At 39.6% G+C, this 16,449-nt stretch overlaps 1 protein-coding gene across 1 annotated transcript in view; it reads left to right on the top strand.

The window, feature by feature from the left end:
• The window catches only part of csmd2 (CUB and Sushi multiple domains 2), a 280,511-nt gene extending 265,401 nt beyond the window's left edge, over positions 1–15,110 (top strand). The window contains exons 66-72 of the mRNA XM_074686270.1: positions 1,193–1,258; positions 1,579–1,740; positions 3,399–3,511; positions 4,138–4,225; positions 7,174–7,306; positions 9,002–9,179; positions 9,708–15,110. Of these exons, the coding sequence (XP_074542371.1) occupies positions 1,193–1,258; positions 1,579–1,740; positions 3,399–3,511; positions 4,138–4,225; positions 7,174–7,306; positions 9,002–9,161 (722 nt within the window). The 3' untranslated portion in view covers positions 9,162–9,179; positions 9,708–15,110. The remainder of the gene's footprint in view (positions 1–1,192; positions 1,259–1,578; positions 1,741–3,398; positions 3,512–4,137; positions 4,226–7,173; positions 7,307–9,001; positions 9,180–9,707) is intronic.
• The last annotated feature ends 1,339 nt before the right edge of the window (positions 15,111–16,449 follow it).

Genomic DNA, 16,449 nt, shown 5'->3' with positions numbered 1-16,449 from the left:
AATTTACAATCTGTTTCAATTTCTAGTCTCTGATGAGACCACTGGGCTCTGTACTGGTGGAGGATGTAGTGGGGACTCAGGTTGGGAAACTGGGAATCAGCTAATGCTGATGAATAGCTCCGTTATCACTTGCTTATTCTCAGATACATGCCAGGTCTGGACAGCTCATCCATCACACAGTTACACTGCATGGAATCACACACGCGCGCACACACACATATGCATACACACAGGCTTTGGGAACATTAACAAGGGTGCAAAACCTGATTAGGCCAATGCTTCCCATTGATTAGGTTAGCAGAAGTACCTCTTATAAATGGTGAGGCAGTGTTAACAAGGTCTTGCAGACAAATAGACTTCCATTAAGACACCCCCAAGCTCTGGCCTAAATACATACAGGAAAAAAAATAGAGTCATCGACACACAATTATCTAGGATAGACAAATGCTAATGGGTTAACGAGAAAGAAGTACTGAGGAGGGATTTCCGTTTGATGAATTCCACGTAGGGCTGCTGCTGAAATATCGAGGGTGATGGGTATTTTTAAGGCCGCGCCATTAGGAGGGAAGGAAAGAAAGAGAAGTGGCCTTAGCACATACAGGATATTAACAGCGCCTGTGGGTGCAGTGATGGAAGGGCGGCTCAAAAGACTGGCAGCTAATAAAGTGCAACGCTGTGGGATTGTGTGTGTGTGCATGTGTTTGCTTGTGTTTGTTTATTTTTATCCGATGTGTTGTCAGTGGCCATAAACTACCATCAGTATACCTGTCTTTGTTTGTATTTCCGTGTAAAGCCCTCCTCACTGTGTTTGCTTGTGTGGGTGAATGTTTACTACTGTGCTGTAGTCCTGAGGCCCCATGTGAGCAGTAAGGCATTATTAAAGTGCTTCCCCCTGAAGCAGGGAAACTGTGTCTCTGACTGAGCCGTCGCCCCATGGGGACAACTGAGCTGCTCTTTGACATATGAGTCAAGTCCTGTCGCTGGCAGCCCTCACTCAGTCCACTGCAGGGGTTATGAGTTGTGGAGGTAGACATGAAGTGCTGATGGTGATATCTTCCCACTACAGTCACCTTCACACTGTGGTGTTAAAGGAGGAAATTGTAACTTATTATCACTTTCCAGGGCTTGCACTTTGTCTTTTTCAAGGATAAAATTGTAAAATATTTGTTTCTGTTTTTTTCTTTTTCATTAGCTGACAACAGACCAAGTGGAAAGAGCCCAGTTGGGACAGTGCAAGAGCCACCTTCAAAGCTGCCAGGTAAAGAAGTGTCCACGTTTTATTCAGCGATGCTTCAACTGAAATGTAAAATAAATGGCTGATCTCTTTATCCAAACACAAGTATGTTTTTTTTAGTGGAAATCTGAGTGTGGACTTAGTTGCTCGTCAGTGTCCGCCCTAAAATATTTTTTGGGTTGATTAATCCTGTTTCTACAAATTCCACTCACCCAACTGCTTCCTCATATCACACCTAACAACCCAGCTTCAAATTCTCTGGCATTTTGTTGTGACAAAACTTGGCAACCTTTTTCCTCCTGTGTTTTTTTCTGTTATTCATTTACACTCTTTGCCTCTTTCAGTCCCACCTGGTGTCTTTGCTAAGAACTCTCTTTGGAGGGGATCCTATGAGTACCTGGGGAAGAAGCAGCCGGCTATGCTGAGCATCACTGCCTTTGAACCCTTCAGCAACCGTGTTAATGGAACACTCATTGACCACAGCGGAGTGGAGCTTAAACTAGCTGGTTGGTTCACTTTAATATTAATTGAAACTCATATTTGCACAAATATACAAATATTCAGGGAAATTTGTGCGAGGGCCTGGTGCAGAGCAGGCTGTGTGGTCTCTACACTACTGCTCCTGGTCCTTAATTGCAAACAATTATCTTTTTTCCCTGTGGCATGATTACTTTACAGCAGCAGTCGTTAAGACAAAAATTTGCATTAGTAATGGCTTGGACAGTTTGCTTCGCTGTACCTGTGTGCTATCAGTCTTTGTCACAGTGTTGGAAAAATTAATTTCTGGAGCCACAAATTGCCACAGTCTCCACTGGAGGTAACCTGGCCTATTTAGAGGAGAAGATTAATGTTGTGTTCCCACCAAGTTATTACCTCCCATCATTGTGAAGCCATGCTGTACAAATCCTCAACACATACCAAAGAGTATCCTAAAGTACCAATACATATTTATCTTTTTTCTTATAGTAGTATCCATGCAGTGACTTGTGGGTATGGATGCTATGATAATTAGCTGCTGTGCCAAATAGCTTTCTGTAGCAGGACTAGTTCAGAGGATTTCAGGTGAAGAAAAACAAAAACATGGTGAGCTTTATTTAAACACAATAAACTACCATTCCCTCTTCGCAGAAGTCAACTGATTTAGATTCAAAGCTCCATGGATTATTCCCATAAATTACATCGACATGCTTGTTGCTCACATAGCAGCAGAGCACAAGTTCACATACTGAGATGATGCACCTACACCTTTATGTTTTATGTAATGAACTGTTAATAACATGGCAAAGTGGAGCTACTTAGCTATAGCATGTTTGCTGTTGTTGATGAGGAACTGTTGGTAAAGATCCTTTTTGCCTGGTTCAAAGAACAGTTGGGTCTCAAACGCTAATTTGGCTACTGGTGCACACTCTACAGGGGGTGAATTCTTTCCTAACTCATCGATTAAGCATGTAAAGGAATCACCAGTTAGTTCAGCAAGAGGCAAGGTTCAGCTCACATTACTGATGAGCGCTCTGAGGTTGTGGAGACTATGTTCATATTTTATACCGTCTATAGTTGGGACAGAATGTAGTCAGTCATGTTGCTTTTTTGACCAAAAATAAGGAAGTTGACTTTTCTGACCATTATTATTATATTAATAATCTCAGAATAAGTCTTAGTTTTTGCATATGTTTTCTTTTTTTTTAAAATAAAATTTTAGGAAAAAATAACCGAAATGGACTCTGTAAAAAAATGGTACATTTTTAACTTTGCTGAAAAATCTGACCCCAGTGTAAATATTAACTTCAGTATTACCTTTAAATATATGATATACCTGCTCCATCCATAGGCATTTGTCAGTGTTTTTATTGAAGTGAAAGCTTTTGTTTTTTTAAGGATTAGCTTACTTTTGGTTTTAGTGCAATTATCAGATAAGTATTTTTAGTTTTCATATCCTTGTTTAAATGTAGAGATCTCAAGTCTTTTTTTATTTACTACACCAGCACAAAGTGTAATGCATCCCCTTTGTTTTATTAACCAAAAAGATAGACATGTCAACCACATGACTGGATGATTTTTTAGTTCATGAATTAGTAACACATGTATTTAAGAATGTGTCTCGTTAACCTTTTTAGATGATGTGCTTCTTGCTCTGAAAATAACTGCAGACTGTTTCTCCCTACAGGCACCTATAAAAGAGAAGAAGCACAGCTGCTGCTTCAGGTCCATCAGATCAGAGGCCCTGTGGAGATCTTTGTTAACAAATTCAAAATAGACAACTGGGCCTTGGATGGACATGTAAGTACAAGTCAGGGTCAAATTTAGCCCCTGCTCCCCTTTGTGTGACTACAACGGTGTTACACCACAAACACACAGCCGTTACTGTGAAATATGCCCAGGCACACATACACACTAACCTTGTCACTCTGGGGAGATGGAGGGCCCACCCAGAGTTTTCTCTTTAATTAAAATGTCAGTTAAATCATTGCCTGGTAATCAGGACTCGACAGACCCCCTCCACCCCTCTCTACTACATTCTCCCCCAACCCTAGGCACCCTTAATATATACCCACTTTAGATATAATTAAAAAAGCAGGTCATAGTACACGTGTGTTACACTGTGTGTGGTGTATGTGCGTGTTCATCCTCCCCGTAGCACACGGGTGTTAATACACATGCAGTGAGTCTTCTTGTTGTGTAACATGCTAGCGTGTGTGTGGTGCATCTGTGTGTGTTTATGTTTGTCCTCTTGAGCAGAAAAATGCCATATTAAATGTCAGCTATAAGAGCACCTCTCGGCTCCTTTGACATGATATTTCATTTTCTGCTCCAGCTGCTGACACTTTGATGATACGCTCCTTTGTAAAGCTTGGATGTGACACATAAAGTGTCTGTCTTCCATTCCCCTCTCTCCCTTTCTCTAGGTGTCCTACATCTCCTCATCCAACTCCTTTGTGTACCAGGGATTTGTCAGAGGAAAAGGCTTTGGCCAATTTGGTCTCCAGAGACTCGGTGAGTGAGCTGACCGCCTGGTTAAAGGAACCAGTGACCAAATGTTCCCTTTGGGGATGACAGTATTAGTCTATGCTTTATCATTTTTTTTTTTTTCGATGATAAAATCCATCACTTTGAGTGTGTCCTTAAGCTTCACAGTTAGAGCTTTCACAGCAAGACAGGATTTATCACTTATTTACTTTTATAAATGTGAAAACACAAAAAAATGTGGCTTCAGATCTAACATAAAGAGGGAAACAGTCCACAAACATGATTAATCCTGTGCATGCACACATGCAACACAGCTTCTCAAAATCTTTCCTCTGGTAATTTGTGGGTAGTGTGTTGATGCCTGTGGAGTTGTTGCCGTATAAAGTAACATCTCATCTCTGAGTATTGATACAATAAATATCCTTCATGCTCAGCTCTCTGTCAGTCTTTGTTTCCTTCAGCACTGCTGCCACTGGTAGACGTGCTTTCCTTATTTTTTTTTTTTTAGAAAGGCTGCAGTTATCCATATATTCTGCTTCATGTTTGTGACCCAGAAATCTAAACCATGTGATCCTCCTCGCTGGGATTGTTGTTTCATTTTGTATACAGCAAACCCTTCGGTCCAGACTCCATGGAGCTGATTGCTGCAGCAGTCAAGCAGATGTTTGTGTTGTAGATATGTTTTTCCCTCTTTCTCCCCATGGTTTCACACAACTACAAGTGAAACTCTCCCCTCTCCTCTGTGTAGGCTGAATAAGGTGTATATGCAAAAGAAAAGTAGGATATGTGGGAGGAGTCTGTCTGCAGATGTGCATTTTGATTAGTGCATTTTAAAATGCTGCTGGAACTGTTCAGGCTGTAAACAACACTGGTTTACTGCTGCCATCAACTGTTACAACCCAGCTAAAAAAGATAAAGACATATAAAATCTATCTAAACCTTTGATGCGAATCAGGAAAATGTCATTCAGTTGGATGCAGTCTTAGTCTTGATCAGTCCTATAAGATATAGCAGTTATCACATACAGACAGTATTTAATCAGTAAAGTGTTTCGTCTGAGAAGTCTTAGCCTCTCACTGGATCCACAGAACAGTTTTTGATTAACCCATTTATGCTCAAATATTCTTCAGAGTTGTAAGCCTTATAGTTTAATTAGTTTATTCCTACTGAATCATGTTATGTGTTCTTTTTTTTCCATTTTGTACTTTGTTTTGAAGTAAATAGGGTTTTTATGACTGGTGACAATTGTTGGTGGTCACACAGCTTGACACTGGGTCACCTAAAAATTTTATAGAAATTTCAATAATTATGATACTAATAAAGTTATAAAAAATTATATAAAAAGTCATAAGAAAAAATAAAAGGTTATGTGTGGGAGTGGGAGTGGTAGGTGTGGGGAATAGCTATTGTAAGTACTTGTGTGTCAAGAAAATTGCTCTTAATAAGTAAATCATGAGCAATCCTTCAGGCAGGTACAATTTTTTGGAGGAGGGTTACTCTGGAGACTTGAGTGATTGAATAATTATGAATATGTTTGGGAGGAAAATCATAAGAAATGAATGAAAATCGACTCTTTCCAGATGTATCCACCATGTCTTCCACCGTAAGGAGCAGGAGGCAGATGATGTCATGTGACAGGAATCACTTGGAAACTATTTTTTATAAACCAAAATATTTGTCTAACTAGCATATAAGTGGAAAAAGTTGTATTAGTAACATTTTTTTTTATTGTGAGTAGAAAATAACAGTGATTCAGTTCAGCAAAAATTGTTGCCGGTGGGGCAAAACAGGTTAAAAGCAAAAACAACCTCTAAAAAACTGTAAAATTCAGCTCAGATGGAATCAAGTCTCCAATCAGATTTATTTATTCCTTATCAAGTTTTTTGCACAGTCTCAATAAAATTGATTTCAGGCAGATAACACTAAAGACACTACTTTGTCCTTCAATGCTTTAATAAATGCTGTAGATTCAGAAAGATTTTTGCTGGAACTCGGCAGGTTTTACACAAAAAAACCCTGATTGGATTGATGTTAAGACCCTCAGATGAGCAGGGATGTTGTTATAGGGGGAAAAGATCTGATATGGGGAAGGATCTCGAATTGACCAATTTAAAAAAGGTGTTAACACAGATTAAGAATGTGTATGCACGGGATTGGCTCTGTGGATATGGTGAAAGTGGATATGAAAATCTGCGATAATGAGAGTGATGCTTGAACAGCAGGTGCAGAGTTCTCCCCCCCACCACCCTGTCTCAGCACACACTGATTGAGCAAACAGCTCTTTATTAATAGAGAGGACTGGGGCTGGTGCCAGGGTGTTCATGTGTATTTGTGTTTAAGTCTGTACGAGAAAAAAAGGGATGTGAGCCTGGGAGGTGGGTTGGACATCTTGGAATCCATCCTACTCAATTTGTTGTGGTTTCAGTGTTTTGTTTGAGCTCACTGGTGGAGTAAGAGGGGCTGCATATTGCCTGTGTGAGTGTGTTTGCACTTTTTTTGTGTTCTTGCACTCGTGCAGCAGGGGGGTGATTGGCAAACGCCACAGAACCAATTAATTGAATTCCTTCTTGTTTGTCAGTCGCCCTTTATCAGAGATTTTCTGGCACTCTGTGGCAAACAGGTGGGCTGTCACTCCTCCAACGGTGCCGCTGCAGACACACACCTCCATAAATTATACCATGAATCTGAAATGACTTAATAACTGTCGGCGTTTGATGTCTCTAATTAAGAGTCATTGTTAGGATAATGTTATGTGACGTCCCCTGGAGGTAAATTATGCAAAAAATAAATAGATGAAAAAATTGCAAAGAATTTAAAAGTCAAAAATTTTATATTTGATTTGGCTTTTTACAGCACACAACTTTTTCCACCTTTTTTTTCTTTTCTTTCTATTATGTGATTTGATTTTGATGTTTGCTGCTGAGAATATACGCAGAAACAAAATCTCAATGCCTTCTCTTTTTGTTATTCTACAGAGAGTTTAGATCCCAGCAAAGAAAACCCAGGCTACAACTTTCCATCCAACAGCAGTTCAGTGGCAGCAGCCATCCTAGTGCCTTTTATAGCAATGATCATTGCAGGCTTTGCTCTGTACCTCTACAAACACAGGTAAGTCTCACAGAGATTATACTCTGTATCTAACTGCACTTATTGGTAATAGATATTCAAACATTAATTTGTGCTAATACATTTATCTCCTCGGTTTGAAGAATTTATGTCAAGGTTTAATTTACCTCTCAAAGTTATCTCTAGACTCTTGCTTGATTCTGTCTCAAAGGATACGTCTGAATAGATTCTCAACCACCTGATGGAGATGTTTCTATGATTCGACAGCTTTTAACCCATTTTGAGATTTAGGAAAAGGAATCTGTAATATTTAGAGAAAAAGCCTTTTTCCTACCTACACTTTTTAATACTTCCTTAAAAGGGCTGTACGGAGTTTGAAAGTGATCTTGAAAAAGTCTCCCTTCTAGATATATCCCTGATCGTGACCTACACTTTAAAATGAGATTATCAACGCTGATATTACTGGTTACAGGTTATTTCAAATTGCTACTTCTTAGCTACTGATCAGGTCGAGCAGGACCATTTTTACAGCGCATCTAGGTCTCTATGACAACACCACGCTAAACAAGGTTTAGTAGTGCAAAGAGAGATCTGAGTTTTTCTCTGCTGAAAACGATTTCTGTGATTAATTTTGTAGTGATGGTGGACACTGGAGCCTAACTGTCAGACAGGAAAAGGACAAAAAAGCAGAGGAAAGCTAAAGGGGAGAGTGATACAGCCTGAGCTAAAGGCTAACACAGGAGCTAAACTGTTTGTTCTAATGTTTATTCCAACCCACAGTCAGCAGTTATTCTGCAGTGGTCTGTTCAAACTTGAGAGTCTATCAATAAAATGAAGAGTGAGGTTACGTTAGCTTTGCTTGGTAGATGACTGGACACAGCTAACCAGGATTCATTAATTTTACACATTATGGACCTGTCTGAGCACCGAGCTGCCAGCTGCGCTAAATATAAACGGCTACTTAACTACTCAAAAACTGACAGTGTTGACTTGTCACATTAGTATACAGATACATCTGTGCACCGGACTACCTTTGCCACTACATATAGCTATCTACTACAATGTTTGCTTGATGTCAAGTTCCAAACTGTAGAGCTAAATAACTGTACTTAGGGATGGGTACTGAATTAGGTACTTTTATAGGTAGCCTACTGACCGAATTCTGTCAAAAGTACCGAGTACAAATTCATGTAGAATCACAATGTACCATGTTTAAGTACCTAAATGCATCCTTGTGACTGTGAGGGAGTGGGAGAGTAGGTGATTTTCCATGCTAGACATGAACATAGCATTGCAAGGTTATATACTGAGGAATGAATATGTTAAATTGAAAAAAAAAAAAAAAACTTTACTATTAAACAAATAGATATTTTTTACCACATAAACACAGAAAGGAAAAGTTGGTAGCATTGAGTACCGGTACCCACTTCTAGGCACTGGGCATCGGGGTACCGTATCGTTTCAATTGTGAAAGGTACCCATTCCTTACCGTGGCGTGTTGCATCCAGTAAAAAGTTGCCTTGAATATAGGAAATTTGTTTCAATTCAATCTCCATTTAATACCAAAACCAACACACGCCTCGCTAAAAGTAATTTATGACAGTGTGTGAGGACTCTGGGCCAGAAGGTGGCGAGGCAGTCCAGTTAAAACAGATCCTCCTCATAGCATCTTAAACAGTGGGACATCAGAGAAACATCTAACTCATTTAACATCTCCTGCAATGTTTTTCATTTTAGAAGAAGACCCAAAGTCCCCTTCAATGGTTACGTAGGCCATGAAAACACTAATGGACGAGCGACATTTGAGAACCCGATGTATGACCGCAACATCCAACCCACTGACATCATGGCCAATGAGACAGAGTTCACAGTCAGCACAGTGTGCACAGCTGTATAGCAACCACTTCCTCCTAAGGTAAGTTTCACACACAACCAGTTCTTCGTAATCAAGCACATGGAGAAGGAGGCGTACATGGATGCACGTTTTTCTGCAAGTAGTTATCAGCTCACGACAAGGCTAAGCCAATCACGCATACACAGCATCAAACCTGCAGAGGCAATGAGACACAGATTCAGCTTCATGTTTCAAACTAAACTTTTTACATCCTCTCTCTGGAATCTCGAGAGAAGAGAAAAATCTGAGTGTGGAATTTTCTTGCTATGTACATGAACTTAATTACATGAATTAAATTAGGTTGTGTGTCATTAATTTGAAAGATGAGCTGATGAGGAATTTACATTAATGATTGTGTCTTCTCCCTCCTCATTGATCCCTTCATCATGATTTCTTTTTCTTTGGTGATGGATCATTTCTTCATTTTTTTTACCTTTAAATTTCTGTACACTTCTTTTCATCTCTGTCTGAATTTTCCTTACAATTCCAATTTTTTTTTACCTTATTCCACACACAAATCCTTCCTGCATGCATTCATCCTCCATTCAGTTAGGAGAGGAGGAGTACACCACATCTTCGCCTGCCAACAGAGGACATCCGTGGTTCCTCGAGCAGAGGCCAAGACAAAGATTATTTTATCCACTGAAATACATTCAAGAAACATCTCCAACGGAAAAGAGGCTCTTACCTGCAGGAGACGAGACAAAAAGAGAAACCATGTGAATACAATAGCTGTACCTAATTCCAACAACAACAACAGAAGCTGTTGTATCTTTACATGGTTTCTTGATCATTTTCCGTGTTAAAGGAAAATCTTTCACCGGACACTGCAGCCAGCTGGCAGGAGCGATGCTCGGAGCAGAGCTGTGAAGACTTTTTCACCCTGCTCCGCCTAAACCCAAAGGGAATTAAATGGTCAACTTTAGTGAAGAATTTGACCAGTAGCTAACAGAGATCTCTGTGCTAGTGAACTGTTCGGCAAACAGCTGAGTGTTGGCCTGTATGAATCAAAGAGAGACAGTCTGGACTGTTTTTCATTTGCTTTTTATGCTTTTTGCCTTTTTCCTCTACACAATGCTTGCTTTCTGTGATGAGCAATTGGGAATACATTTTTTACCCCAAATCATCTGCTCCTAAGGGTGTTAAAAGGTTTCAGCCAAGGCTCTGAGCCTCTGGCTGAGGATGGATTAAAAATTCAGTCACTTTTTGAAGGCCATGTTGGAGACTTTTTTTTTTTTTTAACTTTTTGGAGCTTTCTTTTTTTTCTTTTTGAAGCAGGGATGAATCTCTGCTTGCTGAGGCAGCTGTGTCCAGAGCAGGGGTTAAAAGGTAGCTGTGGCTGGCCTGCTGAAAAAAAAAGCACTCAGTAAAAGTACCAAGAGGATTTGTGAATATATGAGTGAGTGAGAGTGCGTGGATTTATGCACACGTTGGTGATGGCGGCATCTGCAATCTGCCCAAAATATCTGCTCTCTGTTCTGGCCCCAAAGATTACACAAACAAATTTATCATTTTTTTCCTTCTTTTTTTATTTTTGAAGCATTTTGAGGATTAGTTTTAGGACTACTACCTAGAAGCTCTGGACACAAACAAAATGCTACGTGTAAGAGGCAGACAATGTAAAGATCCATTCAGAAACTTTATCAAAGGCAGTTTCTTGTTCCAGCTTTGGTCTTTTTTTTTTGTCGTTTGTGAGTCATTCACCTCCCACTTTTTGTGACATAGACAAACTGATAAAAAAATAAATGAAATCTTGTGGATCTACGTCTTTAACTGCCTGCCACTGTCACACCACGGCACCAGAGGACAGTAATTGGCTGGTTCTGGACGGTACATCGACACACCACATTTCCCTGGAGAATACACACCTTTGGACCATATTTCTGCCTTTTTTTTTCCTCATTACCAAAACCAGAACAAGCTGTAGCACCAAGTAAAGGAGCAGAGAGAGGGAAACTCTCTTTGGAACAGCCACAAGTCTGATGTCAAACCCTCAATTTTTGACTTTCTTTTAATCCCCCGAGCCTCCTCCACATCCTTCCGCGGCTTGAAGATGGTGTGTACTGTGTTCTCTCTGAAGATCGAGATGCAGCATGGGCTCCCCCAACCTGGCCTTAGGAAAACAAAGATCAAAGTGTGGTCATGTTTAAACTCCCACAAAGTGTTCAACTGAAGGCGCTGGAGTCTGAAGAGTGGATGAGTCAGTGATCTGCTCCCCCCCTGGATTACATTCAGGTCTTTTCCTCCAAGTTAACTTCTGACAGTTCCATTCTGTTGAAAAAGAGTTGTGTTGCTTTGTTTTGTTTTTCGCTGCTCATGAGAACGTTGCAGAAGGCTTCCTCAGAGCCGTGACAGCAGGGGAGCTGCTGGCATACTGATTACTCCCATGCATTAAATTGGAAATGATGAATATGATATGGTAAAAATGTGTTTTGCCTCTAATGCTGGCACTTCTCGAATCTGTCACAACAAGGGAGAGAGATGTAGAAAATGTTGTTTTGGAAGTGCATCGCAGGAAGGATCTACTGTCAGGTTTAACAGCAGGACGCTACCTTGGCCAGTGAATGACGAGGAGGATTTGAAAACATGAAAGCTTTGTGAATATGATGATGTGTGAATGTGTGTTAAAGGAGTAGCAGAGTCAAAGAAAGGAAACTGACTGGATCTCACTCTGCTCCCAGCTATTTACCGCTTTCTGTCCCCATACCTGTGTATCCTGTGGATGCTGAGTGGGGTAAATAGTGCTCAATTTTCACTTCAGCAAATTGAGCCATTACATGCAGTTTGCTTTAATTTGGCCCTGCTTCACTGTGGAATCCATGTTGAATCTTGAATTCAGCGTACCATTACCACTGACAGGAGAGATCCTCAATTATGTCCATTTGACCCCCAAAAAACAGCCCTTTCAGACTTTTTAGACATCCTGTTTTCTTCGGCGTCTTTGAGTGTGAAAACTGAGGAAGGAGATTGGTCTTTGTTGATCCTCTGTTTTGTATGTTGGATATATTATTGCAGCTTTCTTGCTTTCACAGTCAAAGTCAACCTCCACAACAATCTATTTATTTCTTTTATTTTAATGAAGTCTTTAAAGTCACCTACAGTACATAATTTCCCTCAGAAATCCAGGCCTTTGAAACCAATCACTGTATTGTTCCTTCAATCAGTTTCGCTGTGGGTCGGTAATTGCTTTTACAATTTTATTACTTTTAAAGCTCTCGCTTATCTCGACAGTACAGATAGAATATTGCCCCTTGCCTTCTCTGGTCGTGAATTGATGGAAAAGGAAACGATTGAATTACCCTGGAGATTTCACGGGAGAGGAGCAGTTGCACTCGCATTATCTTGAAGACATTGTTACTCAGTTCTCCCATTTTTGTGCGGCTGTTGCATTGAACATATCATTTATTTTTGATTTGAACTTGCTTCAAATGTTTATTTTGCTTTGTTGGATTCTGAAGGTCACTTTGATACCATCTGTATCCTCCATGCGTTTGTCCCATAAACACATTCAACACACATGCATGGCACGTCATGAAGCTGCATTGAGAGTTTCAGATAGAGATGAGACAAGACGCCCCAGCTCTCACTCACACAAAAACCAGATTCTGTCGGACTGGGTTAAGACTTCAGATCAGGACAAACATTACACAAGAGCATAAGCTAACACAAATGTGATTGTTTTTTTTGGTTTTGTTCTATTTTTTTTTACCTACAAGGGCTCACCCTTGAGAAATACAGACATGATTTGAAAGGACCAGACTCTGAGCTTTTATTGTTGTTGCTTTTTTGTTTGTTTTGGTTTTCATTCTTTTTATTTACCTCCTCCAGTCTCAAACAAGCACTTTACATTCATTATAGTGCCTTGGTATAACCCTGTGATATGATGAGACGACTGTAGTGGGTATATTTATGTTTTTCCAAATTCCAAGCCTCGTCATTTCTTCACAAAGCACGGGGTGATTGAAAGGTTTTTGTGTCAGATAAAAAGTATGGATATTTTTATTTGGCTCAGTGAAATCCTTGTAATAATCTCTGCATGCAAAACCCAGAAAGACCCAGAGATGCACCAAATGAAGACAGTAGTCTTTGTGTCTGTGTTTGTGATGTTTTAGGGAAATAAAAACATCATCTCATTAAGAACACGTTGGGAAAATATAAATTTCCATCTCTCTTGAAAGAGCATTGAGCCCATTTGTGCTGTATTTCAGTGCACAGAGAGTAACAGCATGGATTTTTGTGGTTGCTTGAGTGTTTGTGTCATGTGATTCTTAGAGTGTTCCCTTTTTACCAAAGAAAGTTAGCCAAATTTAAGCCAAACTATCAAGTATTTCTTTCAAAATAATGCTTCTATTTTTGAGAAATATAAGTTTAGCTAAAATGGACATAAATAGAAAGATTCCCCTTTTTATTTAATGGAAATTAGTTCAGAAAGTTCTCAAAGAAAGTGAAGTTCAGTTATATGAAGATCATTAAGTTCTGGTGCGAGCTGTGCTGGAAGAGTTTGAGGAGAGTCTTTCTTGATAGAAGCTGGCTACTTCCTGGTTCTCTTTGCATATTTTAAGACAGACACCCCAGTTCATCTTAGGCTCATTTCGTTATCAGGCAGACACAGCTCTGAGTCCCCCCCGCGCTCACCATCTCTTCCATTATGAAACACACCACAGCTATGTTCTTTGACTTCCCATCGAGTTCACTGAATTTCCTCACAGTCAGGGTTAGGCCGAAAGCGTCCCAATTCTTCATGCACTTAGAGCTCTCACATTTCCACACAGGCCGCAGTGAACATGTACTGAAAAAACCACACAACCCATCAGACATGCTGTGTGACATATTCTACATCAACTATCATTCGTAATCTTCTATCTTCCATTGTCACTGCAAACCGGCGGCTGTGACAAAGCCACTCTTACTGCTGTGTTTTTCAGCCCCATTCCATCCAATTTGCTTTCACTATTCAGCTCATTGCATGAGGGGAGAGGGGAAAAGATGTATTTTTAAAAACAGGTTTAGAGCGAGGATAACTTTATATTTTAAATGGAGATAACAGTGGACTCGTACCAACATTTTTCATCAGATGAGTTGGAGTTATTACTGAAAACTACTGAATGTATTTCATTTCACTGAGTGCATCAGAACTCATCTATCTGTACTGTTCAATATTTGTAACCCCACAACCGCTCCTCTGTTTATGCCCAGCAGGGGTAAAAAATAATTTGCGTTAATACCATGTGTCACCCTGAAATTAAAAGCAGAATGTCCAATTTATCCGTAGTAAAAATATAGCAGAATATTTATAGAGAGCTGCGTTTTATTACCACAGACTTCCTGTTACTGTATTTCTCCGTTTGTCATACTAGGATGATTATCGTGTTTTGTTTCCTTTTCCATGACAGTTGTTTCATGCCCTGTAGATCTCTCAGCTAGCCTCTAAGTGAGACTAGGACTCATGACAACCCATAGCGCCTAAGCCAGATCAACACGGCTCTTGAACGCCTCAACAAAACAACAACACAGTAAAAGACAAAGATTCAGTGTCGATGTCTTGCTGTACACCAAAAGGGTTTCCTGTAAAGAAATGGACAAACATGGACTTCAGCAGACTGTGTGTAACAACAGAGAGCAACTTTAGAGGGAAAACGTCTCTAAGAAAAGAGAATATGTTAACGAATAAAAACTTTTTTGTACAGAGATATATTTTTATGAAAATAAATTTGTAATATAAAAAGAAAAAATGGATTGACATATATGTAAATGTTTTTCTTTTTCATTATTGTAGTACAAATGCTAGTGGGGAGTATATGAAAAATCTCTATATATAAATATATAAATATATATATAAATATATACAAAGAAAAATAGAAACAAGGCTTTTGTATATGTAAAAAAGATTGTACATAAAAGTTTACATACATACTGTAAATATGTAAGACCCACCATGGCTTGTCTGCAATATATAAAATGTATTTTATCCGTCTGTATATGATGCTTTGCATTGTGTCTAAGCTTATTCTACTTTCTTGAACTTGAAACTTATTTTGAAGGTTTTGGAATAAAATATAAAACCTACTTTTTGTTGGGTATTTATTGATTGAGTGCATTTGTTGCCTCAGGCTCAGGATCCATCGCTTAATCATGCTTTGTTAGCTTTTGAGGTTGGAAGCAGAGGCATTACCCACAGCAGGCTTCCTGGTGCTGCTTCTGATAGCTGGGCCAGGATGCCTTCATCTACCTGCTGGTTTGGTTTAAGTCTGTCCCCGTACAAGCTTTGCCTTCTGTGTTTTACCCCTGCTATTAGTTCAGTATGAGACCGCTGACGAGGGGAAAAGAGGACGCAAACTAAGTATTTTGATGAGGCTAACAACTTTCAAGGGTTAATAGTTTACATTCATACAGTTTCTCAATGGTCCAAGATGCTGTGTCACTTAAACCCCATTGCTGGTGGCATTTGTGTTTTGATGTATCAGTAAATCAGTATTAAGTTTTGAATTTCACCAATTTGAAAGCACTGATTTTCACAACATTTCTGTAAAAAAGTACCCCAGAGCTTCACACAAGCAAAGACCCGTGCGTCACAAAGCTCCAGTATCAATTTCTACAAGTCGATATAAACTTCAAACAGTATCTTTTGTGAGGTGTTGCAGTCACCAGGCAAGCGAAGAAAAGAAGTTGACCCCACTTCCACCATATAACAGACAGGCATGGATTGGAGAGATCGGTGGCAGTAAGGGTAGGAAAAATAAAGCCAGAGTCGGGGATGATTGTTGCGATAAATTCAGTGAGAAAGGTGCATAAGGTAAATTTATCTAGACAGACAAGCAAAGGTCATGTAACAACTGCAAAAGGATACAGGCGTCACACTGAGCACTATGGGTAATGTATCTTAAGGTTTTTGTGTATCTCAAATTAAAAAAAAAAAAAAAAAGGAAAATAAGGAAAGCGGCACTGGAAACAGGTATAAGATCGCAGTATGCTGGAGAAAGCCCTGATACACCAAGGAGTTATATTCTGAGGAGGCGTTACTGTGTATCACAGTGTGCTAGTCCAATAAAAAAACACTGCTCCAGATGGTAAGTTCATGATTTTTAATGATACATGACACGTATCCTGTCACCCCTGAATAGTAAAGTAGGTACTGTGTTAGCATTGAGAGAGCATTTGTCTGCGTAGTTATAATAAGCTCCTATTTCTAACTCTCGCCCAAAGTAACTATTGGAGAGTTTATTTTACTTTCTTCTTTGCCGTGCACTTCTTATCCTTGTACCTCCTATTTTTACACAGGTTTTGAACAATT

The sequence above is a fragment of the Halichoeres trimaculatus genome, unplaced genomic scaffold (genome assembly GCF_033239565.1).
Source record: "Halichoeres trimaculatus isolate MK-OKI-2021-1 unplaced genomic scaffold, fHalTri1.1 fHalTri1_scaffold_14, whole genome shotgun sequence".
NCBI classification, from domain to species: Eukaryota; Metazoa; Chordata; class Actinopteri; order Labriformes; family Labridae; genus Halichoeres; species Halichoeres trimaculatus.
Note: the sequence above shows the minus strand (reverse complement) of the source record. Positions and strands in the feature narration are given on the sequence as shown.